The 27,983-nt window shown below is 51.3% G+C and overlaps 11 protein-coding genes across 11 annotated transcripts; 5 read left to right on the forward strand and 6 right to left on the reverse strand.

The window, feature by feature from the left end:
• Positions 1 to 891: 891 nt before the first annotated feature.
• UREG_05949 (uncharacterized protein) lies at positions 892 to 2,987 on the reverse strand (the record flags this gene model as incomplete). Its single annotated transcript, XM_002585214.1, has 3 exons — positions 892 to 2,349; positions 2,572 to 2,815; positions 2,965 to 2,987. 3 exons carry the CDS (start codon positions 2,985 to 2,987, stop codon positions 892 to 894), a joined length of 1,725 nt encoding a protein of 574 aa, XP_002585260.1.
• A 367-nt stretch (positions 2,988 to 3,354) lies between these two features.
• On the forward strand, positions 3,355 to 4,656 carry UREG_05950 (uncharacterized protein; the record flags this gene model as incomplete). The annotated part of the gene is made up of 4 exons (XM_002585215.1): positions 3,355 to 3,392; positions 3,455 to 3,620; positions 3,690 to 4,331; positions 4,405 to 4,656. 4 exons carry the CDS (start codon positions 3,355 to 3,357, stop codon positions 4,654 to 4,656), a joined length of 1,098 nt encoding a protein of 365 aa, XP_002585261.1.
• Positions 4,657 to 5,148: 492 nt separating this feature from the next.
• UREG_05951 (uncharacterized protein) lies at positions 5,149 to 8,466 on the forward strand (the record flags this gene model as incomplete). Its single annotated transcript, XM_002585216.1, has 5 exons — positions 5,149 to 5,214; positions 5,291 to 5,408; positions 5,478 to 6,992; positions 7,066 to 7,592; positions 8,236 to 8,466. The coding sequence occupies 5 exons, from the start codon at positions 5,149 to 5,151 to the stop codon at positions 8,464 to 8,466; spliced, it is 2,457 nt and encodes an 818-aa protein (XP_002585262.1).
• Positions 8,467 to 8,816: 350 nt separating this feature from the next.
• UREG_05952 (uncharacterized protein) lies at positions 8,817 to 9,837 on the forward strand (the record flags this gene model as incomplete). Its single annotated transcript, XM_002585217.1, has 3 exons — positions 8,817 to 9,361; positions 9,417 to 9,712; positions 9,770 to 9,837. The coding sequence occupies 3 exons, from the start codon at positions 8,817 to 8,819 to the stop codon at positions 9,835 to 9,837; spliced, it is 909 nt and encodes a 302-aa protein (XP_002585263.1).
• Positions 9,838 to 11,529: 1,692 nt separating this feature from the next.
• On the forward strand, positions 11,530 to 14,158 carry UREG_05953 (uncharacterized protein; the record flags this gene model as incomplete). The annotated part of the gene is made up of 6 exons (XM_002585218.1): positions 11,530 to 11,872; positions 11,932 to 11,961; positions 12,014 to 12,814; positions 12,856 to 13,121; positions 13,220 to 13,958; positions 14,031 to 14,158. 6 exons carry the CDS (start codon positions 11,530 to 11,532, stop codon positions 14,156 to 14,158), a joined length of 2,307 nt encoding a protein of 768 aa, XP_002585264.1.
• A 575-nt stretch (positions 14,159 to 14,733) lies between these two features.
• Positions 14,734 to 15,582, reverse strand: UREG_05954 (uncharacterized protein; the record flags this gene model as incomplete). Its single annotated transcript, XM_002585219.1, has 1 exon — positions 14,734 to 15,582. The coding sequence occupies one exon, from the start codon at positions 15,580 to 15,582 to the stop codon at positions 14,734 to 14,736; it is 849 nt and encodes a 282-aa protein (XP_002585265.1).
• A 305-nt stretch (positions 15,583 to 15,887) lies between these two features.
• UREG_05955 (uncharacterized protein) lies at positions 15,888 to 16,480 on the forward strand (the record flags this gene model as incomplete). The annotated part of the gene is made up of 4 exons (XM_002585220.1): positions 15,888 to 15,922; positions 15,981 to 16,053; positions 16,122 to 16,233; positions 16,365 to 16,480. 4 exons carry the CDS (start codon positions 15,888 to 15,890, stop codon positions 16,478 to 16,480), a joined length of 336 nt encoding a protein of 111 aa, XP_002585266.1.
• Positions 16,481 to 17,147: 667 nt separating this feature from the next.
• UREG_05956 (uncharacterized protein) lies at positions 17,148 to 18,619 on the reverse strand (the record flags this gene model as incomplete). The annotated part of the gene is made up of 3 exons (XM_002585221.1): positions 17,148 to 17,702; positions 17,775 to 18,478; positions 18,577 to 18,619. 3 exons carry the CDS (start codon positions 18,617 to 18,619, stop codon positions 17,148 to 17,150), a joined length of 1,302 nt encoding a protein of 433 aa, XP_002585267.1.
• Positions 18,620 to 19,599: 980 nt separating this feature from the next.
• Positions 19,600 to 21,547, reverse strand: UREG_05957 (uncharacterized protein; the record flags this gene model as incomplete). The annotated part of the gene is made up of 4 exons (XM_002585222.1): positions 19,600 to 20,286; positions 20,350 to 20,916; positions 20,968 to 21,433; positions 21,495 to 21,547. 4 exons carry the CDS (start codon positions 21,545 to 21,547, stop codon positions 19,600 to 19,602), a joined length of 1,773 nt encoding a protein of 590 aa, XP_002585268.1.
• A 1,265-nt stretch (positions 21,548 to 22,812) lies between these two features.
• UREG_05958 (arg-6) lies at positions 22,813 to 25,606 on the reverse strand (the record flags this gene model as incomplete). The annotated part of the gene is made up of 3 exons (XM_002585223.1): positions 22,813 to 22,871; positions 22,931 to 23,171; positions 23,258 to 25,606. 3 exons carry the CDS (start codon positions 25,604 to 25,606, stop codon positions 22,813 to 22,815), a joined length of 2,649 nt encoding a protein of 882 aa, XP_002585269.1.
• A 676-nt stretch (positions 25,607 to 26,282) lies between these two features.
• Positions 26,283 to 26,936, reverse strand: UREG_05959 (SNC2 protein; the record flags this gene model as incomplete). Its single annotated transcript, XM_002585224.1, has 3 exons — positions 26,283 to 26,305; positions 26,367 to 26,598; positions 26,835 to 26,936. 3 exons carry the CDS (start codon positions 26,934 to 26,936, stop codon positions 26,283 to 26,285), a joined length of 357 nt encoding a protein of 118 aa, XP_002585270.1.
• Between the last annotated feature and the right edge of the window lie 1,047 nt (positions 26,937 to 27,983).

The raw sequence follows: 27,983 nt of genomic DNA on the forward strand, positions 1-27,983 counted from the left end.
GATAGAGAGAGGGTGAGCGTAGAGACCGTTTATGCCGTGTCGAGTAATTGATCTCTTCTTTAAATCCCGGAGGCAGTAGAAGCGGTCGTCGTCGATTGCGACAAAGCCAGCGTTGTGGCCAGCGTGCTTGACTGCTCGATTGGAACAGACGATGCGTGAGCCGCGGTTGTCGCAGGCAGCCAATCAGCGGACGGGAATCCGTGGACTTTGTCGGAGATCATTCAAGGCACACGTGAAAGACGGGAATATATATATTTAGGATATCAAAAAGAACGACAACGAGATGGACATGCGATGCGAGGTGGCTGTACTTCTGCCGTGACAAGAAACGGCGTTTCTTTATTTCACTGTGGTGATGATCCCTATGGTACAGACCCATGAATTCATTTGGCTCATGCCCACTAATATGCATTTTTATAATCCACGAGTCCTTGCAGGTACGCAGGACAAACGACCAAATAGCCTGAACCATCAAAAGGGAGCAGACACTATGGATACCAGCTCAAGAAAGATATCGCAATGCTACACAAAAGCAATCTCAAATAACAGCAAACTTGTAAGACGGGGAAGAACCAGGAAAGGTTGCCATTCAACATGGACTGTGGAGTAGAATATTCAACCAATAACATAAAAGCATCGACGCGTTTTCATCTGCATGGCTCATCAATTAAGCAAGTCCGAGACCATCCACCCCAACTCCTCAGCGAAAGTGGGAAAAGAGAAAAGTGTTCGATTGACGAAACCCAAATAAAGTCAACAGGAGGTGAAAGCCGCGCTGTGAAAAGTGCAACGCCGCCTTGAAAATCAGACCCGCTCGCCACCGGCTGAACGTCGTAGAGGAAAATAGGCCATCCGAGGAGAACAGACCGGGAAACCTCAAAGGGCTCTTGATTATGATGTCTGCGCAGGAGCGCCGCTGACATTAGAAGCTTCACGTCCACCGCGTAGATTTCCACGGCCACGCCCACCAGCATTCCTATGGCCATACAGACCTCGACCACGACCGTAACCTCGTCCTCTTCCACGCCCTCTAAACCCGCCACGATAACCTCCGTCTACACTTCCTTGTCCAAAGGTTTCCATATTCTTCTTTTCCTCTTCGCCACGGCGCCCACGACGAGCTCCTCCTTCCCGATCACGAGCCTCGCTAGAAAGGTTATCGAAAAAGGATGACGATTTATCGTATGCGATACCAGTCGCAAGATTCGTTGCGTTTGGTGCCATTGTTCCGTCGGCACCATTTGTCGCCGGAACTCCGTTAGCAATCTTATCCTCAGATTCTGCAAGCGGGGATCCTGATGCAATGGCTTCCTTGACAACATCTTGTTTGTTGAACTTGGCATTGGCGGACTCGAAATCGAAATCCGTGGTCGGAACTTCGACTTTCTTGGCATGGGCCTGATGATAACCGCCCCGACCACGCCCTCCGCGAGCATTCTGATGTCCCCCACGAGATGGGCGTTCACCTTCAAATGGTTTCATGTCGCCAACCTTCTTGGTTACTGACTCGACAGTCGCCTCGACTGATGGCTGTTTTGTCTGGCCAGATGGAGGTTGGGGTAACTTAGCCATCGCGGCAGCCACAGCAGCCGTCGCAGCTCTGGTAGCCTCTTGCATTACTGAAGGAGCACGGCCGTTTTGAATGGTCGGTTGCGGAGCAGTGCTCCCCGAGATGGGAGCATTATTGGGTACTGGAACGGGAGGTTTTGTTGCAGGAGTCGAAATAGGGATTGCCGGCATGATTCGTTCGGGTTTAGTGGGCGGGACTTGGGTAGGCTTGGCGTTTGCTGTACCATTCATCGCGGGCGCCGATGGAGCGGTGATCGGGCCGCCATTGGCGACTTTCTGCTGCAACTGGGCTTTCTTTGTATCGGGCCCTTCAGGGGCCCCGCTTGGTGGTGCGGCTGCACCGGTAGGCGCTGGGGCCGGCGTAGTTGGCTTGCTCGAGGGTTTGTTCGCTGGCTTTTCGCCGACTGGGAGTTCGGAGGTAGGTTTGGGAATACTCGGTGCTATTGGACCTGGCTGCGTGGGTGGACGCTGCTGTTGCCCTTGCTGAATCTGGGGAGGCCCAATTGGCATCGGAGGCGGAGGGAAATGTCCAGGTTGTTGCGGAAATCCTTGGCCGGGGGGAGGGTACCAGCCCTGAGGTCCGTTGTTGTATGGCATGCCAGGGAAACCGGGGCCAGGTGGAAAGCCAGGGGGTCCAAAGCGCTGACCATACGGATTATAATAACCAGGGAAAGGCGGTTGCTGGGGGAATCCGGGGGGTGTTTGACGAGGTGGCTGAGGAAATTGACTTGGCTGGCCGCGGCCCGCTCCTCCCTGGGGAGGGCCAGGACGTGAGGAGCTCTGATACAAAACGTATTGTCAGTTTGACGAACAGAAATCAAAGGATATGGTAAAGAGTGGCGGCCGCAAAATGTCAAATCAGAAGGAAGGCAACGGAAAATATCCACATCGTATTGCGCTTCAGAACAGGTCTGTGATTTACATCCGTAGTATTTCATCAGATGACAACATTGGCACCGACGACTCTGAGCAGAGCAGGGCAGAATTAGCAAAAATACTTACTCCTAGGATAGCGGGGTCATCTGGCATTTGTGGCGGTTCTGCCGGCGGGTTGTCCTTGGGCTCATCCGCAAAATTGATGTCCTTTACATCGCTGCCACGGAACACAATGTACTCGTAGACGCTCGCAGACGGGGCAATCTCATCAGCAGGATTTCCGCGTCGCCCTTCCGTGCCGTGTGAAATGACATTTTCGAGAGCGATGGTAGAGGCTTCTGGATTGATTTCGTGCAAAGTCCCGACATAACTAAGATGGGTGGTTAGGTATCTGAAGCGCTTCGCTTCGACGTTGAACAATGACCTACCGGATGTCGCTCTTGGAGATCAAGTTGAAAGGACGCCTGAAGCCCATATATCAGCCAAGATGTGGATAGGAATTGAGGTCTCTCCACATACCCAATGAACTGGTTCATATCCATGGTTGCAGTTAACGACTTTGCGCAGAGACGCGCAGCGGGATGGGGAGAAGCGAGTTTACGCAGTAACAATAAGCAGCAGTAAAGTAAGCGAAAAGGAAGAGAAGGGAAGAGCAGCTTCACAGGAGCGGGTGCTAGGGGATTGGAGAGATGTGAGGTGAGAGTGATGGCCAAAAGGTGCAGGAAGAAGAAGGTTGGGAAAGAAAGCCATTTTGTGCAGCTTAGCTAACTACGGCTGGCGAGACGTGCCCGCTTGGCAGGGATATTGCAACAAGAACACCAGAAGGATCAAACGCCGCCCTGCCCATCACAACACTGGCAATTATATTATTCCTCCTTCGCTGGGAGTGTCGGCAATCTCGACGGTACCATGCAGTCGACGAACCCCGACAATTTCTTCCACACAACGTGAGTTTAGTTGGACTACTCTACCATGCGTCTACCCCCCATTTGACTCTCCAAACTCCCAGAGCCTCCTTAGAGGACAGCCGTCGGAAGGCTGGAAAGTCCGGAAACAAAAATGGCAGTCCGATCAAACTCCCCAGCAAGATTCTAGCGATTGCCGCCGATCCGTTCAATACTGATTCGGTGTTTGTTGCGGAGAGCTCTGGTGTCTTGAGAGTCGTCGCGCTTGAAGTGGGTGAGCGAGAGATGCCCCGCGCCAGCTGTTCCCGCGAAGGAATCTAACAAAGAGGCACATTCCAGACAAGCGAAACGACCGCAATCTACAGAGGACCTACGGCACCGCTGACCAGCCTGTGCTTTTCCACTGATGGGAGGACGGTATTTGCTGGATGTTGGGATAAAAGCATCTGGAGCTGGGACGTGAAAACTCGCAAAGCGGGACGCAAATATGTTGGCCACAACGATTTTGTGAAAGCCGTTCTATGCCCGAATACTGCAGGCCGTAATCTCCTTGTTTCCGGTGGTGCAGATGCAGATGTACTTGTTTGGGATATCTCGGACGGCAAAATCCTCCATGTCTCCCAGAATCATTGCCGTGGGATTCAGAGTCTGGCTCAAGATCCCGTTGTGACGGACGATAGTACTTCCATCACCGTGTTCAGTGCGGGCAGTGACCGCACAATTTTGTGCTTTCGCATACCCATAAATGCAGGAAGCATGACGGTGGCAGAGTCCATCCTTGAGCACGAAACGAGCGTTTACAAGCTACTTTTCGATGAAGATGGCGACCTGTGGACTGCTTCCGCCGATAAGACTGCAAAGTGCCTGGCACGAGAAAATGGGTGGAAATCAGAGCTAAGTATGGAGCATCCCGACTTTGTACGGGACGTCGCTGTACACGAGGCCGGCGGGTGGGTGGTCACTGCATGTCGCGACGAGGAAGTACGTGTGTGGAATCGAGCAGTGAGTTCCATCCCCTCCACTTTGAACCCGGGGCCCATGCTGATGAATCAAGACTGGCGAACTCCATCATACCTACTCGGGCCATTTTGAAGAAGTCACTGGCCTGGTGTTGCTTGGAACAAAGGTGGTTAGCGTCAGTATTGATGCTACGATTCGACAGTGGTCTTTACGCCCAGAAGATATTCGCCAGGCAAAACTAGAGGCCAGCGGCGCTGCCGCGGAGGACGAAGAGCCACCGCGCGGACAGTCGATGTTAACCGCGGACGAAGAGCGGGAGTTGGATGAGTTACTAAATGACGATTGATGACGGTTAATGCTGTGAGATGAATCTGTGCAGACGTGGATTTCCTCAGATAATTCCCTGAGCACTTTTAGAAATCCAAAAGCTATCAACATCTCATCACCTTGTATACTCTATCATCCATAAGTAGAATCACGTGCAGCGATGATGTCAACCTCCCTGTGTCTGGCCTTTCCCCCGGATCAAAACATATACAAACACTCACTCTTTGCGCATTGCCGGCCACTGAAAGTAACAGAAACAAAATCTGCATAAGGTAATATACATCTTGATATCTAGCGTCTGGGTTCGTGCCCTTTGTTCACCATTTCTCTCTTCAAGCGAGCATCACACCTTATCCGCCGACAAGGCCCCACTGCATGGTGTAGACCGAGCAGCCACTTGTCTGGGGATCGGTTCCCAAGGGCTCAACCACTGCTCAGGCCGACTTCACAGTCCCATTACAATCGCATTACACCAGGGATGGCGAGTTTATCGCATCGACGATCCTCTGAAATGGCTGCTGAGCCACCTGCGTCATCCCAACTTGTCAATCGGCTATCGGAAAGCCGGTCGCCATACGTATGTCCCTCTTTCCCGCCAGATTGAAAAAAAGAGAAAGAAAAGGGTTGGAAACGTGTTAAATACCTTTCTTTAGGTTCGTGGACATATGAACAATCCTGTTGCATGGCAATTATGGGATTCAGCTGCGATTGACCTCGCAAAGAGGCTTAACCGGCTCATTTTCTTGAGCATCGGCTACTCCGCTTGCCATTGTGCGTAACTACTGCTCAGTATCCCGCGCAAATGTTGTTCGAAATGCCCCGCAGCTGACATCTGAGTAGGGTGCCATGTGATGGAGAAGGAATCGTTCATGTCGCAGGAGGTTGCTGCGATTCTGAACAAATCCTTTATCCCAATCAAGCTCGATCGGGAGGAACGGCCGGATATCGACGAAGTCTACATGAACTATGTTCAGGCCACCACCGGTTCGGGTGGGTGGCCGTTGAACGTCTTCCTCACTCCGGATCTTGAACCCGTCTTCGGCGGGACGTACTGGCCAGGGCCGCATAGCAGCTCAGTGCCGCGACTGGGCGGCGAAGAGCCGATCACGTTTGTCGACATTCTGGAGAAGCTGAGGGACGTGTGGAACAGCCAGCAGCTACGATGCATGGAGAGCGCCAAAGAGATTACCAGGCAGCTTCGAGAATTTGCGGAAGAGGGGACCCACCTCAGACGGCCTGACAGCGAGGGCGAAGAGGATCTGGAGGTAGAGCTCTTGGAAGAGGCGTATCAGCACTTTGTCTCTCGTTATGATCCGGTCAACGGTGGATTCTCCAGGGCGCCGAAATTCCCCACGCCGGCGAATCTGAGTTTCCTTCTCCGCCTGGGGCGCTACCCTGGTGCGGTGATGGATATCGTTGGCCAGGAGGAATGCGCGCGGGCGACGGAGATGGTCTCCAAAACCCTTTTGCAGATGGTTCGAGGAGGCATCCATGACCAAATCGGGCACGGATTTGCTCGATATAGTGTGACGGCGGACTGGAGCTTGCCGCACTTTGAGAAGATGCTCTACGACCAGGCACAGTTGCTGGATGTCTACGTCGACTGCTTTGAGGCCACGCAGGACCCCGAACTATTGGGAGCAGTGTATGATATTGTGGCGTACATGACTAGCCCACCGATGCTATCACCAGAGGGTGCTTTCCATTCATCAGAGGACGCAGATAGTCTTCCAACGCCGAAAGATACGGAAAAACGAGAGGGTGCATTCTACGTGTGGACGCTGAAGGAAATGCAGCAAATCCTGGGGCAACGAGACGCCGAGGTTTGCGCGCGCCATTGGGGGGTTCTCCCGGATGGCAACGTGGCGCGCGGGTATGACCCTCACGATGAATTTATCAACCAGAACGTGTTGAGCATCAAAGCGACGCCGAGGCACATTGCAAAGGATCTGGGGCTGAGTGAGGATGAAGTGGTGCGGATTATCAAGTCGTCGAGAAAGAAGCTGCAGGAGTTCCGAGACACGCAGCGGGTGCGGCCAGACCTGGATGACAAGGTGATTGTTTCCTGGAACGGGCTCGCCATCGGAGCTCTGGCCAAGTGCAGCGTCCTTTTGGACCGAATCGACCCGGACAAGGCGGAGCACTGTCGGCGTTCCGCTGCAACAGCAGCCGCATTTATCAAAGAGAAGCTGTTTGACGCCGACACGGGCCAGCTTTGGCGCGTGTACCGTGATGGCGTCAGAGGCGAGACTCCTGGATTCGGTGACGATTATGCGTATCTCACTGCCGGGCTGATTCAGCTGTACGAGGCTACGTTTGACGATAGCTACTTGCGGTTCGCTGAGCAGCTCCAGAGTAAGTAGCCGAATGCACTTTTTTCTTGGCCCCCTTTTTCTGGTGCTATGCCGATTGCTCACCTGTGACGCAGAGTACATGAACACACACTTCCTCGCGATGGCCGCGGACGGAAGCACGCCGGCCGGGTACTACATGACGCAAGAGAACATGCCGGGGGATGTGCCGGGCCCCCTCTTCCGGCTCAAGACGGGCACCGACGCGGCGACCCCGTCGACGAACGGGGTGATTGCGCAGAACCTGGTGCGGCTCGGGTCGCTGCTGGAAGACGAGTCGTACAGTGTGCTAGCCAAGCAAACGTGCAGCGCGTTCGCGGCAGAGATCCTGCAGCATCCATTCCTGTTTGTGGGTGTCTTGGACGTGGTTGTCGGGCTGGAGGTGGGCGTCAAGAGCGTGATTGGCGTGATTGGACGCGACGAGGAGACGGCGAGGGCGGCGGTGGTTGAGGCGATGCGCGAGGAAGCGGGCATGGCGATGTCGACGAGTGCGGCGGTTCTGGCGCTGGTGGACGTGCGGGCGGGCGGTGCGGGAGAGTCGTCGTGGCTGCGGGAGCGGAATGTGCTGCTGAAGGACGTCCGGGGCGGGAAGAACTTTTTGCTGGTGTGTGAGACGGGCGTGTGTCGAACGGTCGATCTCCCGACGGCATGAGGAAAAAAGTGCCAGTGTTGTTGATATTTGTACATAGGTACATGGTATTAGTTTAATATCAAACAATGAACTGTGATCGGTGTGTCGTGCAAAGATAACCATTCGCTGTCCGGATGGAGTTGTGCTCGGTTGTCGAAACACATGGGAACCACTGTCCAGCAACCAACTGGAGTTGCGTGACACGAGAAACGAAGCCGTTGAGCCAGTCGCTCATTTGATAGATCATACTCCGTAACTGTAGATAATAATACAACTGTCGAAAGAACACTGTACATGGATGATCCAGGGGAGAGCTCCGTTTCTTCGGAGACTTCTTGTCGACCCCTGTGCTGGACGGTACGGGAGATGAGCTCGTTCGATTGCGCTGTGGACTGGAGTTGTTTCGGAAGAATGATCCGCGATGATTTGATTCTCGTTCATTAACTCGAGCACAGCTCAACCAGCGGGGCGACCGCCCTCCCCGACGAATAGCCCGAGAGATCCATCGGATCCAATTTCGAGCTGCAAGTCGAGGCCTGGACGCGGCTGGCGAGCGGGTCTGCGATGAATCTCGATCTCCTTGCTTTCATGACTGTAAAACTGATAACTACTGCAGACAGTCAGTAATCTAGCTATTAGTTACTGTCTTCAAACTGCAACTACGGAGACAACTGATAACCGCCGAGATGCACGCTGTCGCTGCAATGCCGGCTGCCACGACGTGTTTCAACCCGTCCACCACGCCTGGCGCTGGCAGCTGGAAAAACCCTCCGAGTTTGTGGGCGGCGGTCCTGGTGTGTTTCAGGATGGGATTGAACCCAGGGATGCCCTGCCGCTAGCCTGCTAGTTCGGCTTGTTTCGTTGTTTCGGGAGGAAATGAATTCGCGCGCGATATACTATATTAAAGCCTCTTGCTGCCCTTCATCTCCGGGCTAACTTGTTGTACACACGCTTTCTCTCTCTCTCTCTTCGCCTGTTCTGCTGCTTGCGTGCACTTTTTCACTCCTTCAAAAGTGTCCCCAGGCTGCAAGTCGCTCCTTTTTCTATTACCTCTCTCAGACCTCTCTCCGGTGTGTTCTGCCTGGCCCAGAATCACCTTTTCACCAACCGGGTTGGCTTTTGTACCTTCATATTCCTGTGGAAGCGTTGATTGACCGCACAGTTGACCTGTGAACCACACATCCCCCTTGCAAAACCATGCGCTACTCATCCCTTGTTGCCGCTCTCTGCGTGGGCGGCGCCCTGGCCTCCCCCGTCGACAAGCGCGCCTATGTCACCGACCTGACCGTCGTCACCAAGACCGTCTATGTGACCGCCGGCGGAGCTGCCGCGCCCACTCCTCCGCCCGCCCAGAACAAGGTCCCGTGGTGGAAGTGGCCCGGCAAGGTCGTCTATCCCCCCGTCCCCAAGCCCCGCCCCTCTCCGCCGCCACCTCCGCCGCCGCCTGCGCCAACCCCTGCGCCTACTTCCGCCGCTCCTCCTCCTCCTCCTCCACCACCACCACCTCCTCCCCCTTCATCAACCCCCGAGCCGCCCAAGGGTGACGAGCCCGAGCAGCCGCCACCGCCGCCCCCCAACGACCCCCAGCCCAAGCCGCCCGCCGACGACGACTACCGCGGCGTGGTGCTCTACCATCACAACGTCCACCGTTCCAACCACTCCGCCCCAGCCCTGGAATGGTCGACTGATCTGGAAAGCAGCGCCCGGCAGCTCGCCGAGACCTGTGTCTATGGACACAACACGTAAGCAACAGAAAAAAGCCCCCTTCCTGCGATCTGTGCTAACCGCAGCGTGTAGTGAATACGGTGGCGGAGGGTACGGCCAAAACATCGGCTACCAGGGCGGATTCAGCAACATCGCCTCCATGATCACCAACGCCATGTACAACGGCGAGGCTCCCCTGTTCGAAAACGAGTACGGCCTGGCCAACCCGCGCAGCAACTTCCACGCCTGGGGCCATTTCACCCAGATTGTCTGGAAGAGCACCACCAAGGTTGCCTGCTACACGAAGCGCTGCCCCTCGCTGCGCGTTGCAAGCTCTGGCTCCACCGTGAACAATGCTGATTTCATCGTCTGCAACTATGGCCCGCCAGGTAAGCCGTTCCCTTCCTCATCCCGGGATTTTGTCTCTAACAGCAACGTGTCGCTAGGCAACTACGCCGGGAGATACGCTGAGAATGTCCAGAGGCCACTGGGTAAACCCACCGTCACGGCCTAGACAGTTGGGCCGTCTTCGCGGGGGCCTCTGTGTCGCTTGATGCCCCCTCCTCACTATTTTTCCCCTTCTTGAATGTATTTTGCAGGAATGGTCTCGTATAGAAACAAGGCTAGGTCCTCAAACCGTTGTCTTCATTCCAGTGTTTGCGCAAATATCTTTTTTGGGAGTTTGTTTTTCACGGTTCCCGAATTTCACTTGGACTTCGCCTTTTTTTTTCAATTCTTGCACGGTTCGTTCGGCTCTTTGGTAGACACCTCCCCTTCCACCGCCAGTCATACATCCAGGGGCGCACCAACAGCTTTTCTCTTTTATTCTCGACAGTGGTCGGTTTGGGAGGGGGGAAATTTGACGGAGAGCGTACCGTTCAGACCTGTGCCTCATTTGATTCTCTTCTCTTTGGTCGGGGATCACACGGTATCGTGCATGTCCCCTCCATCCTTTTTTTTTCGAGAGAACTTCTCTGAAAATATCTTGACCTTTGGTCGCACTTTTTCCACTTGAATCTTATTTCCACAAGTGATTTTTTTATTCTGCGAGAAGGGGTAAACATGGGCGACCAGGGAGAGGATATATGGGAGTGCAAAAGAAGAACCAAAAGTTATCAATCTCCTTTCGGCCCATGAACTCGCGTGTAAATCGTAGCCTGGCCAGTCTCCCGAATTAAGACGTAGTCCCAGTGTTGTATCGTGCTCCCTTCTACTCCATCCCCAGTAAACAGCAGTCTTTTCGGCCAAAGGGAGCACGGCTCTGCCCGTTTTCTTTTACCGACTGGACAGTCTTTCTCTGGTTCGGATTCGCCATCGGAAGTCGGCCGCTATCGATTCTAATTCTTATTAGTGGGTGAGCGCGAGATGCTTGTTCAAACTCCACACATCTCCTTTTTTTCCGTCCTGTGGGGAGAAACGTCATCTTGATAGATGAGCATGATAGAATCCCATCCAGCACACCATGAACCCTCCTGTTGCGCGCGGACAAATGGAGTGCTTAATAAGTGGCGGGAAAGCCCGCTGATGGCGTCGTCCCTCGTCTGAACCAACTTTTTGCTCCTGGAGGTGGCGAGCGATGGAGACGACTGCGATATATTCTCCAGACTCGAGCCGGCGGCTGTGGTCGACTTTCGATATTATCACCGATGATCTGATGGGCCCTCGAATGACACTCTCCATTGCCCCGACATGAATGATTAGCCGTGGTGCTAGTTACACGTCCAGTAACGATCTCAACGGGAATCGCTGCTAGTCTCGCATTGTAAGTAAGCAGACCGTCTGTTTCTTCTCTTTTGCCCTCCCTGTGCTTCCCTTTGTCCTTGCAGCGGGAAGAGAGGCAGGCTGCAGTTTCACATGCCCGGCATGGGGTCACCTGTCCATCTATCCTTATATAAGGATCGATATCTGCTGTGCGACTCCTCTCCCCTCCCGACATCCTCACGATCCCACAATATCCTGCGGGTGGCAGCCTCTTGATACCACTACTCCCCCCTTCCAGGTTTTTCTCAACGTCTCCTGCAAATGCCAGCTTACTGCCTGCACGATTGCCATTACTTCTACCGCAGCGCTCTGCGCCTCCTCTCCATACCCACCTTCATCGCTGCCCAGTACGCTTGAGAGCCATTCTGTCTTCTTGAGAGCCTTTTGCCCTATCTATCGGCTGTTACAAATGTCTCACTCGTCCCATCCAGCCCGTTTCTTCATCATGCCGAAACCACTCGGCACCATCGAAGAGCCCAGTCGGCACCCCCATGCTTCCGGCGGTGTTCCGGGCCCAAATAGTTCCCCCCTCAAGGAGAAGCATCCTTTCTCGCCGGACCATTCAGGAGTGACTTTTTCGCATCAGGCGGCCTTGCCGAAGCTGCCCATACCAGATCTGGAGTCTACGTGCAAGAAGTATCTGGATAGCCTGGCGCCGCTGCAGAGCCCAAGAGAGCACGAGGAGACGAAGGAGGCGGTACAGGAGTTCCTCAAGGCCGAAGGGCCGGAACTGCAGGATAGGTTGAAGTTTTACGCGTCATCCAAAACGAGCTATATCGAGGAATTTTGTATGTACCCCTGACTTTATATCATGGCATGGAATGGACTGCTGATCAATGAACCTCAGGGTACGACTCTTATCTAAACTATGATAATCGTGAGTGCAACTGTTCATCTCCCTTATTCCGACAGTCCTAACTGTAGGTTAGCTGTCGTTCTCAATTTGAACCCCTTTTTCCTTTTGGAAGATGACCCGACTCCTGCAAGGAACCATCAAGCGACGAGAGCAGCCTCCTTGGTCGTCTCCGCTCTGTCCTTTGTGCGCGCGGTAAGGAGAGAAGAAATGACTCCAGATACGATACGCGGAAAACCTCTGTGCATGTTTCAATATTCCAGACTGTTTGGTACGGCCAGAGTACCCACGGACAACGGGTGTGTTATTGGCCAAGATTCTTCGTCCAAGCACCTCGTCGTCATGTGCCGTGGACAATTCTATTGGTTTGACGTTCTCGATGCGAATGATGATCCGATAATGTCTGAAAAGGACATCACTCTGAACCTCTGCGCGATCATTGAAGATGCCGAGCAAACCCCAATCCAGGAGGCTGCCAAAGGAGCAATCGGCGTTTTGAGCACAGAAAGTAGAAAAATATGGTCTGGCCTGAGGGACATTTTGAACCGACAGTCGGGGCCCAATAACACTGACTGTCTGAATATTGTTGACTCTGCCCTTTTCGTCGTATGCCTAGACCACACGGAGCCCTCGAGCATCGGCGATGTCTGCGGCAATATGCTTTGCGGAACAAGCGAAGTGGTCAAGGGAGTCCAGATCGGCACCTGCATCAATCGATGGTACGACAAGCTCCAGATCATTGTTTGCCAGAATGGTAGCGCTGGGATCAATTTCGAACATACTGGTGTCGACGGGCACACGGTTCTTCGATTTGCGAGTGACGTTTTCACAGATACCATCCTCCGTTTTGCGAAAACGATCAACGGCCAGGCGCCGAGTATGTGGGCGTCGACTGGCCCGACCCCCGCTAAGCGTAAGCCGGATGCCTATCGAAATGCGAGCACGAGAATCCACCACAGCTGAAATGGGACTGGGATCCCGGAACTAAGCCATTGCCGTACGAATCCGCCGAGGTCCCATCTCGCCGACCTTGCTGCATCAGCATGAGTCTGAAGGCCCTGAGATTTCCGGCGCTTTATGAAAAGAAATTTCATCACGTCAATGAGTTTCTCTCCGGGATGCATTCGTGCAAAATGGCGTTTCCAGGCCGCCTTACTAGGGCTGTACAGCCGCATCGAAAATACGTATGAGCCAGCCATGACCAAAACCCTTTTTGCACAGTCGCACCGAGGCCATCCGCACTGTGTCTCTGGAGTCGGTCGAGTTTGTAAAGACATTTTAGGGCGACAATCCCGCGGCAGAAAAGATAAATGCGTTAAGAAAGGCCACTCAGAAACATACTGCAGTCACCAAAGAGTGCTCAATGGGTCAAGGCCACGACCGCCATCTGTACGCACTCTACTCGCTCTGGCAGCGTTCCTATGACGACAGGCAAAACGCTATGAGCAGCGGGCGCTCCAGCCCCAACAGCTGCCCTAACCCCAATGAAAGCAGTCCTAAACTCACTTCGCCAATTCGAACATCGGCCAGCCCCTCAGAAGACGGATACTCCTCTCTCAGCTCTCGAAACGGATACGGCCCAGCACCGACCATCCCTGCCATTTTCAACGATCCCGGCTGGGACAAGATCAACAGCACCATCCTGTCCACCTCGAACTGCGGGAACCCTTCCCTGCGCCATTTCGGCTTCGGGCCCACCTCCGGCGACGGCTTCGGCATCGGATACATCATCAAAGACGACTCGATCTCCATCTGCGCCTCGTCAAAGCATCGACAGACCAGCCGGTTCATGCAGACCCTGGAATCGTATCTGCTGGAAATCCGGAAACTATTGCGGGCCTTGTCACCCCCTAGCGATAGGCCGAGTGCTGTGCCCGCGCCGAATGTCGCACTGGAAAGGCTTGATGCGGGTGCGAGAACGCCCCGGAGGGGGAGATTGATCCGGACGGATTCGGTGGCGCGTGAGATCGATACGCCGTTGACGGAGAGTGGGTTTTTGGAGGATGATGGCATGGGTGGTTGTATGTCTCTTTTTTCCATCCCTCCTCAGCTTTTGCTGTTTCACAGTGTGGTTGCTAACAGCTTCTGTGCAGATGGGTTTTTTGATGCTGGGATGTTACTGCATGCGTTGCAGGAGCTCCAAGAGGGCCGCGAGAGGGGTCGAGACAAGCCGTCGAAGAGGAGGTTGGTAGGGAAGATGCTGAAATTAAATGAATATTAGCAATGATTTTGATCAGGGTTGTGATGGTTACTTTTGTTCGGCATTTTGGGAGCCCTTTATGATTTTTTGCCTGTTTTTATTAGCCTGCATTGTTGTTTCTTACCTGGTTATATCTAAGATGATGATGAAATGTAGCATATTGTACCAGTAGTTATGAGCAATATGTATTCAGTTCTTTTTGTTCTATCATCTGCCTCTTGACTCAATTCGCCATGCAGCTGATAGGGGTGCAATATATGTACTCGGTACTGCGCAAGAAATCATCTGATCCCCCTCCTGCCGACTCTTAAATTCCTTGTGATGATGGGTGCCTGTGCATAGGTAACCTGGGGATAATGAGGAAGGATAGGCAGAAAACGGGACTTGCCACATCCTCCTGAACGAAATGTTGTATCACACTTCCTCTACTTCAGTAAAGCACCTAAAGACGAGGAACAACATTTTGATGAGAGTAGAGCTAATTATTAGACATGGGTATATGCAACTGATAGAAAGATTCATCGCTAATTTCGCTTCCAATTGAACCGTATCCAAGCAGAACCAACACCAATAGTACCTAGCACTATTGTCATATGTCAATTTTCAAGTAAAGTTGACGGTGCGTACTTCCATTGTGCTGCAAGCTCCCCTCCAGCATCTGCCTGATAAGTGCAGTGGCGGTAGTCACTCCAGAGTGTTTCCACACCTTCATATTGGCATGTCCAGCATTTGTAGATGATATTCCGATATTTAACGTCATCAAGTTTCGGAAACATCCGCGCCTTGTAAAGCTTTTCGACTTCTTCAGTGTCGTCGATCTTGTCGTAGGGCCGACTCCCCGTGGATATTTCGTAGATCAAGCATCCCAGGGCAAACAGATCAGTCTTGAAATTCCGTGGCGACAGCGGCGCCATTCGGTACCGGTCTTCTTCCTCAACCAAGGGCTGCAAGTCGCCCATGGCCGATCCGGCAAAATCGCACAGTTTGATCGATAGGTCGTCGGCCACAAGAAAGTTACGTGGGCTAATGTCAGCATGGGTCACATCATGGGCATGTATCAAGGCGATGGCATCGATGGCATTTTCGACCCACTGATCCCGGATATGGCTGTCTATTATCTCGTTGTGCTGTATATATTCACGGAGATTTCCTAGCCGGTAAAATGGGAAATGGAGGCTCTTCTCTTTGGTTTCGAGACAGTCAAGAATGCGAGGATGCTTCGGCAGTGCTTTGTAAATGGATTTTTCGCGCTCGATGCATATTTCCGAGATAGACTCTATATGCCGGGTATGCTCGATAACCTGCTGGCTGCAACCCTTGACATCGTGCTTGAGAGCTGTTTTGACGACTTGTCCGTTGCTGTCCTCAAACACGGCCCCAGCTGATCCCAGGGCGATAAAATTGACGGCTCCTTCCGGCTGGATTAGAAGCGGGCTGCCATTCATGGTGAGAATAAAAGAGAACTTTGCTTCTCATGAATAGTAGCAAACTTCTTTCAAATTCTCTCCAAAGTCTCTGTATTAGAACTCACTGAATGAGAAGATGTTATCTCTACCATGTAGTTGGATAGTTAAGTTAGAACATTGTAAACATCTGGATCATGTGACGATTCATCACCTTTTGCGCCACAGGCGGACAACTTCAGCTTCATCGCAAGCCGCATTTCTCGACCTGCCGCTTCATTTGCCAGTGAGCAATCAATATCCCCGGACTCGGTTACTTGTCGCGTTTTTTTGGCAAGACCGCAACAATGAGCGCCGGGAAATGGTTCAAAATGCTTGGAGCGTAAGCTGCCGTCCCAAAGCCACCCCGTCTTCGCTGCTAACACCCCCGATTTCTATAGCGGAGCGATACTCTGCATCGGTGGCCCAATGTTTGTCAACTACGTTCGCCCAACAGAGGAGGAGCTTTTCCAGGTACTCCCTTACACCCCGCGCAACGGGGTCGAGCTCCATGCTAACCCGGAGGAACAATCCTCGCCCAGAGATTCAATCCCGACCTCCAAAAGCGGAATCTGGAAAACCGGGAAAGACGACAGAAGGAGTTTGACGACTTCGTTACACAGCTGAAGGAATACTCAAAGTCTGACAAGCCCAGTATGGCATCCCATTCCCCCCACCACTGGCCCGTTTCCCGCAAAGCCCCTTTCCTCTATTCCAAAACGAAGCGTTCCCTAGGCTCGTCGGTCATCGATTAACGGGATTTTCTTTCCTCTTTCTCTCTGCAGTCTGGGTCGTAGCCAAAGAGGCCGAGGAGCTTCAGAAGAAACAACAACGAGAAGCCGCTCTTGCCGCGAAGAAGGCCGCCGCTGAGAACCCCGTTGAGAGCACGACACAATCATAATATACGATGAGAAACCTTCTTCTGGAATTCTGCGGGTAACCCCAGCACCGTTAAACAACCTCCAAGATTTAGAATGGTTTCAAAATCCGCCATCTTGGCCTGTACAATATACTTCCTCTACGCTCTCGGCTTCGCTAGCAGGGGGCTCTTTCGAATCCGTGAAGCGGGACATTTGAACGGCGTACGGCGTGTTTATACCCTCACTAACAAGGGGGAGGAGTAAAATCTCAGAACCGACTATCGTCAAGAAAGGCTAATGATGGAAGTTGCTCTTGGATTAGGGATACAGGTAGGCATTTGATTTAATTTATAACCGCTGATGATCACGCATCACAAGGTATGGGGCTATTGTATATAATTTGAGATCCTTCAGCTCACTCTACACTCCATACACCGTGAAAAGACAAAAAGGCGAACAAAGAAATGATACATGTACAAGAAATGCCGGGATACCGGATGGACTGAGGTCAAAAACATCAAAGAATTACTTACAAACCGTGTATAAACTGAACGGACTTTCTCAGTAGAGTTCCCAATCCCAAATTTCCCCATAAATTACCTTGCAAAAGCATATAAAGCAACCGATTCGAGACCGGGCACACTCAAAGAAATAGTGAAAAGACAAAGCACGGAAAAAAAGTCATTATTCACAGCAAAGTATCGACCTCTAAGATACCATCCACCATGCTCCACCAAGGATACTAATCAGGACCACACTCGTCAAGAAACCAGCGCCGACTTTGTCTCCCGTCGTGATGTCGCTAAACGTATACACCGGGTCACCTCCGGTACCAGCGGTTGGGTCACCCTTACTGATACCAGTCGTGTTGTCGGCCGGTCCTGCAACCTCATCGATCAAATTGGATTGAATGATCTCCAACGCCGCCATTTGCTCTCCGACACCTGTAGAGCCGTCGTACGCAGCGCCCTTGGTCCAACGCAACCCACACGCATTGTCAGGTCCATTGCACTGCAGCGCCGCCGCTCTCGCCGAGGCTTGGAGCCTAGGCAGGAGTTTCTCGCGAGTAAAAGGGGCGATCTTCATTGTCAGCGCCATCCATCGGGCCAGGTAGGCTTTGAATGATCGCTGATCAACGTTGCATTTCCCATTCCCCTCACACGCCACTTCGGTCATAACATTCGGCGGATCTTTCGAGAAGAAAATGCTTGCCGCATCAATAAGTCCGTCAAGTCGCCTTTTCCAGATTTCAGCACCGTTTGTCTGTTGGGGACAGTTGAGTCAGCCATATAGGAGTCAACACATGAGAAACTATGTGAAAAGGAAGGGACGTACAAAGTTATACAGAGCGGCAGCTCCGCCCATCATAACCCCGTTGTTATAGGTCCACTGAATATGGGAGAGCTCGGTGCAGTTTTTGCCCACATCTGAGCCATCAAAAACTTGGGAAGTCGGACTGACTAATCCAATCGCTTCCATCCACTCCCAATACTGCTCTGCCAAATCGGCGTATGTTTCGTTTTTTGTGTAGAGAGCAAGACGAGCAGCGATATTGATAAAACACCCATTGGAAATAGAATTTTTATAGTTATAACCTTTGTTGAACGTGAAGATCTGCCATCTCAAGCCACCACCGCATGTTTGATTGTCCCAGCGAGGCACTTGAGAGTTCAAGACGGCCTGGGCCAGTTCAAGCCACTGAGGCTTGTCAGCTGGAGGATTGGGATATTTGTTTTCTGCAGCAGACATAGCGGCCATTCCCCAAAATGCTTGGTCATCGTTTCCAAGCGTTGAGGTCTGGTTTCGGGGCATATAATTGTTGTCATCTCCAACCTGATGGAGCATGGCTTGGGTCGTGATTTCGTTATATTGCGAGTCGCCCGTAAAGTACCAGTAATCGATCAGAGAGCTAAACATAGCACCAGCCTCCCACCAGTAATATGGATCGGGCAAATTGCCTGGCGTATCTCCCGGTTTGTATCCGGTGTAATATTTTACCATTCCGGCGGCTACGGTCTTAGCAGCATTTTTGATCGATTCTGTCCGCGGGCCAAGTTAGAATCTTCATCCTGGATAATATAAAAATTTTCCATAACTCACGTGGACTATTCAGGTCCAAGTTAAGAGATGCATTGACCGTCTGGACTCCCAACAGTATCGTCACAAGCAGCCGTGAACATGCTGAACTTGGCCGGTTTGAAGAGAGTGAAGGGAATATCATCGTCACTGCTTATGTGAAGCTGTACGCGCCTAAACCACGAACAATTATCCGTCGGCTTCGAGTAATATATCTGGTCGTCTGCTTAATCAACCATGTGGCTATTGGCGTCTCTCCTGAGGAGAAGATAACTGTCACCAAATCTAAAATTGAAACTTCCGGAACGATGCGGATGGAAAAACGATCGAAAGGTTATGGTCCTGTGTCCGAAGTAAAGAAGCACGCAGTGCCTAGTAAACTCGTCGTAATGGGTCCCAACTTGTCGACAACTTGGGGGGATTCGCAATGCGATTAGGGGGGTTGGAAGAGGGGTGTTGGAAACGACTCGAACGGGCGTGAGAAAGGCGGAGAAGCGCGGCGAGCAATAAACGAGTGAATGATGAGATGGGCAAGAAACGATAGAATCTCACAGCACTAGAGAGGAAGACGAAATGCAGCGCGAGCGTTGACGGAGACGGGATCCTCCAGCAACAGGATCGCCTGGGTGTCTTGCCAAGACCCAAGATGGATGCAGATGAAGCGCCGTGTATCGACAATACAAGGTATCAGAAACACCAGCACCAGCCGCCAGGGACAACAAGAGCCCAGGCCGTACGGGCGATGAAAGATAGATTACAGCCAGTCCGGGGGGCTAGCGTCATCCACGAAGAGTGTGGCAGTGCGTGATCTTGGTATGAAACAGGCCAGAACAAAGTGCAAAATCTGATAATGAACTCGGGCTGGGTACGACGACTCTCAGGGGATTATATCTATATAACTATATAGCAAACGAAACATCAAGGGACAACTTGCAATAAATGGCACAGACATCTCGATAACTATCACCTACCTCACCGCGTCAGAGATTACTGGAAATGGACAAACCTTGAGCAATAAACGACAATGACAAAGAGATCTAGTTCAGGAAGCTGGACTTTGCAATCCGGCAGACGAAGACTTGCTTTAGCTGGGCATGGACAGAATGATCTCCCCAGCGTCGTCACATCCCCTTGCAGTGCCCATATCAACATCTTGGCGGACGCGCAATGCCCCATTGGTCGCCAGAATCAGAACATGCAAGAAACCTTGGGTTGCGACAATCCTACTGCTCGAGGCCGGCAGGAGAAGACAATCAAAGGAAATCTCCGGATGAAGCTCTCCATCGGTTGTTGCATTGGTTATGTCTGCAATGCGATTTTTAACGTACTCGAGGAAATTCACTGTTTGTTGATCCAGGTTGCTTAAGAACCAATGAGGCTCCGCATGTTTTTCTCGGGCGGCTGCTGGGGAGCTCATCCCTATATTTTGCTCTCGAGTGATGTCGCCGACAACGCTCTCCATGTCTACCCCGGCGAAGCTATCCATACCCAGCTCCTCATCTTCCTGAAGAGAAAGACCTAGCAAAGCATTCCGCATCCCTCCACGGCCCGCAAGTGGACTTGCACTGGTTAGTCGACCTCTTCGACCAGCGAATGAACCGGAAATCAGGGCATCCGATCCTGGACGAAACGCAGAGTTGACGCCAGAATGTCCACCTGCGATGGATGAACCTCGAAAGGAACTGTGGACCGAAGCAGTGACATTCCATGGCATTTGCAAAGATGCATCATCTTGAAGCGAAGGGGGTGCATGTCGACCTATCTCAATGTCCTGCACTTATAAGTATTCTAATGGGGAGCGGATTAACGATGGTTGACAGAACTTTGAACTTACATCAAATGGCACAATTTCTCCGTTTTCACTGCCTGCCCAACGGCCCACTTCGCCATCTTTGGTCTTTTGGCGCACATTCCTCTCGAATTCATCAGTATCGCTCCCGTTGGCGGAACTCCGGTCGCGTTTACGGCGCAGACCCTGAATCTTCTTTCCCGTTAATGCACTTAAAAGCCTGGTCCCGGAGAAAATGTCGAGTGGATGGGGAACGGAGGAAGCGCCGAGACCTAGACCAACAGCAGCGATCCCTACTCCCAAGACGCAAAACGCGGCATTCCTTTTTGCTATTGTTACAAGCTTATTATTCTTTTTCATTTTGACAGCACATGCCATGTTGTGGGCATAATCAGAATTCCACTGGGCTAAGTCGGAGTTTCTAAGTTCTGGAAGGTCATCTGCCTCGATATTTCTAAGGCGCCGTTTCTTTAACGGCATATGTGCCTCACTTTGGCCGGGGGGGACGGCATCTATGTCATTAGGCTTGTCATCTACCTTGTGGCGCTGATTTGAAGGTGGCTCGCCCAAGGGAAGGTCCATGCCCACGTCGAACATAGGTAAATCCTCGAACTACTGGAACATCAGCGAACTCGCGCCAAAATTTGCTGTTGATTGTCTTACCTCATCTGCTCGATCCATATTTGTGAGGCGAGCTTGATTTGCACCAGTCATTTCAACGTCGTTATACTCTTCAGTTTCATGTATAACAATACGATCGGAGTTTCCTTTCAGTGGCAGCTCAATAATGTTGCCCTCAGCATCAAATTCAAAATCCGGTTGCAACAACACCCCGCCCTCTTCTAAATAGGCTGGGAGCTCCACCTGAGGCCCTTTTTGGGCACTGCTGATTTGACTCGGTAAGCCAAAGGCAGCAGTTCCCACTTGTGAAGAGGAGAGTTGCAATTGAATTTCTCTTTGAAAGCTTGATTTATTCGACCCATGTAAATAACTTGAAAGGAGGCTAGACATCTTCCGCGGAGTCTCTAGCACAGTTGTGATATCGAGGGCGGACAAGTCGACATTCAAACCGGGAAGCATAAGCCCAGGAACGAATGTTGGGTCTTCGGGCAGCACCAGCTGGTCGGGCCTATACCCTCAGTCCTTTATTAGCCTACGTTATGGTTGTTGTGAACTTGAGCTTTTACTACCTTGCTTTCCCTGCATCTGGATCCAAGTTGCCCCCGTGGACCACTTTCAACATTGTCATCATCCGGTCCCTGACAGCCTGTGCATCTGTGAGTATATATCCACATTGCTGGTTATAAACCTTTGAGACGCCATAACTACGTGTGCACGACAAGTCAGCATTCCACAAAACGACAGGTGAAATCAAGCAACAGGCGTGGTACAGCAAATTCCCCTGCAATCGCAAAGCCATAGGTGCCTCGGGGTGTATAATCATCCCGCACGCTTTCGATACGTCAACGTCCAGTATTGCTTTGCGGTTTACTTTTCTTGCTGTCGATTTAGATCCGAGGGTCGCAACGAGCCTATATTAACCAACTGTTCGGTTAACTAGGTGGTATAGAGTCTCGGAAACGTATCAAGTAAAACTAGTTAGGACGTACCAGATCGTAGCAACCCCATGCTCACGCGACGTGAGGACTATACTCGTTTGTCACTGATTAGGGCACAATCTCCTTTAATAATCGGGGTTATGTGCCGAACGAGGCCAACATACCTTCATGGCTATAAAACATCTTTCCCTTTACCCACTCTCAATACCTTGTAGATGCGTGTATAAATTCGATATTTGGCGATACTTGCTCTTGTCTATCGCATAGTTATATAGGACAACATGAAGACACCACACTTGGGTCAAATATTATAATGTCGCAACCGAAGACCGCTGGCAGATGCAAGATGTAGCTTGGATGAAGTGAGGCATTGCAACAGATTCCGCGAGAAAAAAGAGAGTCGACGAGCTGCCTGGTGGGGTGGAACGCGTATTCCCAAAATGGAAAGGGGACGGGTCAGGTGAGAGTCACGGGATGATAAGGAGGCCAGGGACTGCGAGGAGTAGGAGGCCGTACCTAAAAGGGTATAAGATGATATCGCATTCTACAGTGCTTCACCCGAGGCTGAGAGTACTCCATTGAGCGGACGACATGTAAACGTCTTGGTGCTATTCAACCCGGGTTCGCTATTGACTGTCTATACAGTTTCTTTTGCCGAAATTTTTGAATACGCCCCGTCTCGAGAAGGACTGCTTAAAAGCAAATCTAGATCGTAACCAGATATGGACCCCATAAAAAGCCAACTTGCAGAGGGTAAACCTCTAGCATACATATCAAAACAATAACACTCAGGGGGTATGTGCTCATCTACGCACAACGAAATAGAAAAAGACATCCGGAATCAAGGCCAACGGTAACATTCAAGACGAGAGGAAAAATAAAAATACTAGGATCTAATTTCAAATGCCTTAGATCAAATCATGAAAACATACAAGTACTAGGCCGCCGACTATTGTTCGTCAGGTATCCCTTCAAACTCCGAGTATCCAAGCGCAAGGTTCATGTTTTCTGATAACAAATGTTAATATATATGTCTCTGAGTTGGTATAGAATGATATGTGACTTACGAAGACACTGTGTTGCAGCACCCTTCAAGAGGTTGTCGATGGTGGCGCAAACCACAACTCGCTTGCCACTTGAATGAACGGCAAACCCGCCGATCTCAACGTGGTGATGGCCGGCAATATTTTTGACCAAAGGTGCTTCTCCAACTACCTTGACCAGCTTTTCTCCAGCGTAGCGATCTTGGTAGAGGTTGCGAATGTCACGAGAAGTCATAGATTGCTGCAATGGCATGCTGATGGTTTGCTATTGAACGTTGCAAGTTAGTACAAGGGTCAACAATATGGCTCAATACATGCCGGTGACGAAGAAGAGATATCAGCAATACATACGTGAATACCCTGGAACCAAACGGCCACGTGAGGAATGAAGGCAACATCGACACCAAGTTGCGAGCTAACTTCCTTCTCGTGAATGTGGTCTGTCAAACTGTACGGTATGATATTGTTCGTCAGGTTTGCAACATCGTTTTTGGGGCTGGGTTTCGTTCCGGCTCCGGAGTAGCCAGAAACGCCAAAGACAGTTGGCTGGCCAGCTAAAAATGGGGCCAATGGCGCGATACCCAGTTGAGCAGCAGTGGCATAACACCCTGGATTTGCAATCCTCTTAGCCTGTGCAATGGTCCCTCGATTAACTAGTTCTGGAAGCCCATATGTCCACTTGCTATCAAAACGGTAATCCGCGCTTAGGTCTACGACAACGGCCTTCTCCTTGTCGACCTCATTGATAGCATCAACATACGGTTTGCAGACAAGGTTGGGAAGTGCCATAACCCAGCAGTCAACGGAACCTTCGGCTGCCATACGTCGAACGTCATCGGGGCTGAGCTCTTCGTACGTAATAGAGCGCTTGTCGTAGCCTTGAAGCGGCTTACCCGCCAACTCACGTGAGGAAACATGTCGCAAGTCCAGGTACGGATGCGCATTGATAAGGCTAATGAGCGCCTGGCCGGTGTAGCCCCGAGCGCCAATAAGTGCTACCCTGGACGGCTGTGTGTTGGATGCATTCTTCTTACCAAGGGGAGGGTTCGGGTTGGTCGTAGTATATGCTCGAACGGATTGGGTGTTGACTCCCATTTGCCGGCCCAAATATGCGCGACGTGCATTTGAGCTTGTAGTTGAAAACGTCCGTTTTTGCTGACCAAAAGCTGAGTTCACGCCAGTTTTAGCGGAAGCCGGGATTTTCTGGGCCGTATTGGTATCTGCAAACATATCGCTTCCACGCTTGCTAAACTCTTGTACCAGCTCGCCAACTTCCTGTGGGCTGTTGACGCCGGACCAAAACAAGACTTCACCATCGCGGTTAAGGCTACCCTGAGATTTGTCAAAGAACCAAGTCAGATTCTCATCGTCCTCTTTAACTGTCCATACCAATTTGGGGAAATCCTTCTGGACGCTCGCAAAAACGTTGTCCGCGATGTTAGTGAGCCAACCGGCCTTCGTAATTGTAAGCGTGGCCAAGCGCGAGAAGGAAGATCCTTCCTTAGGAGGTAAGACGACTGCCAGAGCGTCCATGGGCTCGTCGAAATATGCTTTGAACTCGCCATCTCTTAGAGACTGAATGTACCTATCAACAACTGTCTGGGCATCTAGTCCCTCGCGATCTCGAACAAGCGCATTTCGAAGCGCATCGAGGTTCTCAAAGTCATCGATGGACGATTTGACGAGAAGCTTGTTACCCCTTCTAATTAACGTCCCGGCGCCCGTATCTGTAAACAATTCCTTTTGAAGGTCGGCAGGATGGATGATGGCAACACTTGATGTGCGCGGAAGATCATTGAGTAGCTCTTTCATCTCTTTGATCTTCAAGCGGGTGCCATGGCGAACCCACCACAATTTCATTAAATCGTCGTACTCCTCATCCAGGTTGATAGCAGAAATCTTTTCGCCGGTATCACCGTTGAAGAGCCCACCTTTTTCGGCCAGGTACACAATCTTCAATGGCTGGAGCGCCCTTGCCAGCTCACCGGCAGCAACATCGGCATTGACGTTTAGGACCTGGCCTTCCGGCGTCTCTGCCATTGACGTCAAAATGGGGAGACACCCAGCCTTGATAGCTGCTTCAATTGGCTTCTTGTTCACCCCATTGATCTTGCCAACCAGGTCATATTTCTCCTTATCCAGATAATCCGCCGAGAAAACACCCGTTGTCAGCGGTCGCGCTCTGACTCCCAGCCGCTCCAATTCCTCCACCAGCTTGAGATTCTCCTCCAGGAAGAGCGATCTGGCCAGCGCCAGAGTCTTGCCGTCCGTCACCCGAATTCCATCTTCGAACTGCGGCTCAACGCCTGCAGCCTCAAGCAGCTTGTTCAACTGCGGACCGGCGCCGTGCACGACGATAGGATAAAGACCGACATGGTTCAGGAATGCAAGGGCGGAGGATAGAGTTTGTAGATGCTCGGTTATAATCGCACCGCCGACCTTGATGACCGCAAATTGCTGGGAAGAGACGGAGGTGAAGTGAGACAAGTACTGTTGCACCTCCCGCTTCGAACCAATGTTGCTCAAAAGCTGGACGACGGTCGAACGCGTCGAGAGGTAGGGCTCGGACCGGGGAGAGTATTTGCGTCTCTGGGGTCCCAAACAGGGGACCGTTGCTGATAATCTGGCCAAACGAGTGGAAGCAACGCCGAGACGTGCAGCTCGGGCACCTCCCCGCACAAGGAGAGGAACTGGTAGCATTTTGTCAACCCGCATGCGGCAGCTTAGTCTGTTGAATAAATAAAGGCTGAAGCACGCATGCGAGGGTTGGATGGTTTGGGGGTTGAAGTTCAATGGGGAGTTGCTACCATTGAGTGCTTTAAGAAATTTCTGATCTCGCACCTGTGACTCAGGTGGTTAGAATGATAATGGCGAGCAACTCAAACTCTGGTACCGCGTCTCCAAAAATTATTTTGTGGCCTGATGAACCCAAAAGTCAAAAGGATATCAAATTTTTCCATTCAGATTTTATATTTTTTGGCTTTGGGCAAATGTGCGGCTACTTTCATGATGGATAAAGGCATAATAATAGGCGAATAAGTCATTAAAATAATCCCTATAACAAAACTAAACATCGCAATGCAGTTACAAGCACCCAGAGTATCATTTACAAGACCCATTCCCCCGAAGAGCTAGCAATCAAAAGGAAAAAAAGGATGAAGGGCCCAGGCAATTCGTGGCTCAGTTAGACAACCACAACACGGAGCCGGAAAGGAGTGCGCCAAACGAGAACAAACGGGAAACAGTAGAAGCAACCGAGCACAGCATGAAACTCGGTCAATCAACGTAGCCGAGAGCAGGCGTGCAAAGAGCACCAGCGCAAGATGCGGAAAGCGCAGGAGGAGGTATGGGTCGGAATTAGCAAAGTGAAAAGAGCTCATTTTCCTTTCGTTGCGAGCACTAGCATCCAAGTCAGCAAGGTCAACTTGGAACACAGCCCATGTAGTATATGGAAGCATACCGCTCGGAACGATAATGATTACAAGCAGAATGATGATGCCAACAATCAACCATATCCGCATCTTGAAGTCCTTCCACCACATCTGCTTGCGAACCCGATTAGCTCCCCGGCGAAATCCTTGAGCAGAAACAGCCAGGTTATCCGTTTTATCCTGAAGCGAATCCAAGCGTTCGCCGCGCTGCGAGACCTTGTTGATGTTCTCGCGCATCACCCCGACAGTATCGTCGATTTGCTAACAGAAATTAAAACCGTCAGTGCTAGGGCAAGCATCACAACTAATACAAGTGTCGAAGTCATATCCAGCTGAAATAGCTTTTGCTGCATTCATAAACCATCACGCCAGTATCTTTTAAAGCTACTCAGTCCTAGGCTGGGTTTGCGGATCCTTTCGAGTTGAGCAAGGCATTTGATCCAGGGCGTGAGGCCGTGCCATCTGCTCATGTGGAATACAGGGATCGTGCGACATACCGCTTGTAACGCAGCGGTTCTCTGATTCCCGCTGTTTCCTCCCCCATTTGGATTCGAATTGTTTGGGATATAGGGATCGTAGGGCTGGTCACGGTCGGCCATGGTGACGGATGTGGATATCGCGCGTAGACGCTGAGGCAGCAGGCAACGAGGGTGATGTCCTGGGAGAACAGCTAACGATCAAGAGGCTCTGGGATAGGGAGAACCGCCAAACGGACACACAGAGAGAGAGTAAGAGATACCGCAGTCGCCGACGAAAGAGAATACGCAGGATCGCAAGAGCGTTGAGACGATGAAAGGAGACCAAGCGAGAATTCACTTGGAGCGATACGTAACATTTCTGGAAGGGGCTTGGCATGCCTTGCCTCATCTATGTCACGTGCAACATCACCTTTGAAACCGTCGACCTCAAGCACCTCGCTCAACGTCCTCCAGAGCAACGTCCGTGAAACCCCCGTGGTCCCAGGCAGGCTCAGAGGGCTTGACTTCAAACGACAGGAATAAGATGCTCTTCTCTTCTCGGCAAACCTATTCTATTTCTAACCTTCCTAGGAACTGGCATGACTGTATAACTAAATCCTTCCTTGTCATGGAATCTGCCAACCTCCCAATCGTCAAGGAAGTTGATCAGGATCCAAGTCCATCTCTTTCGGTGGCCTTCAACTGACTTTACTTGGTCAGAATCAGTGGATCAAGGACGGCAGCCTACACCTAAAACCCAGCCAGGCCCAATTGGACATCTAGGTCGACGAGTCCTACTTCAAGGTATCAAATTACATATCGAAAATCCGGCCCATAATCTTCCTCCGCAATGATCTGGTGCGCATTCTCTTGATCTTCCTGGTTCTGACGCCTCTCGAGCTTTCCATATTGCTGGTCCAATTTACGATTCTGATTGACCAGGTATGTTCTCAAGCCTAGAGCAATGATGACATTAAACATCATGAACGCCGCACAAATTGCTTGACCCATCACATATCGAGGTCTATCTGAATCCGGAAACACATTTGTTCCCAAAAGTGTACCACACTGCCCAAGGATGTTCATGAACACGGTGACTGTGCCACGTCGGGTATCGGAGCCCTGATTATCTGGTCATGTCAGTTCAGTTAATCTTGGAAACACAAGGGAATTGATCGAACTTGGGGG

This window comes from Uncinocarpus reesii, genomic scaffold (genome assembly GCF_000003515.1).
Source record: "Uncinocarpus reesii 1704 scaffold_3 genomic scaffold, whole genome shotgun sequence".
NCBI lineage: Eukaryota > Fungi > Ascomycota > Eurotiomycetes > Onygenales > Onygenaceae > Uncinocarpus > Uncinocarpus reesii.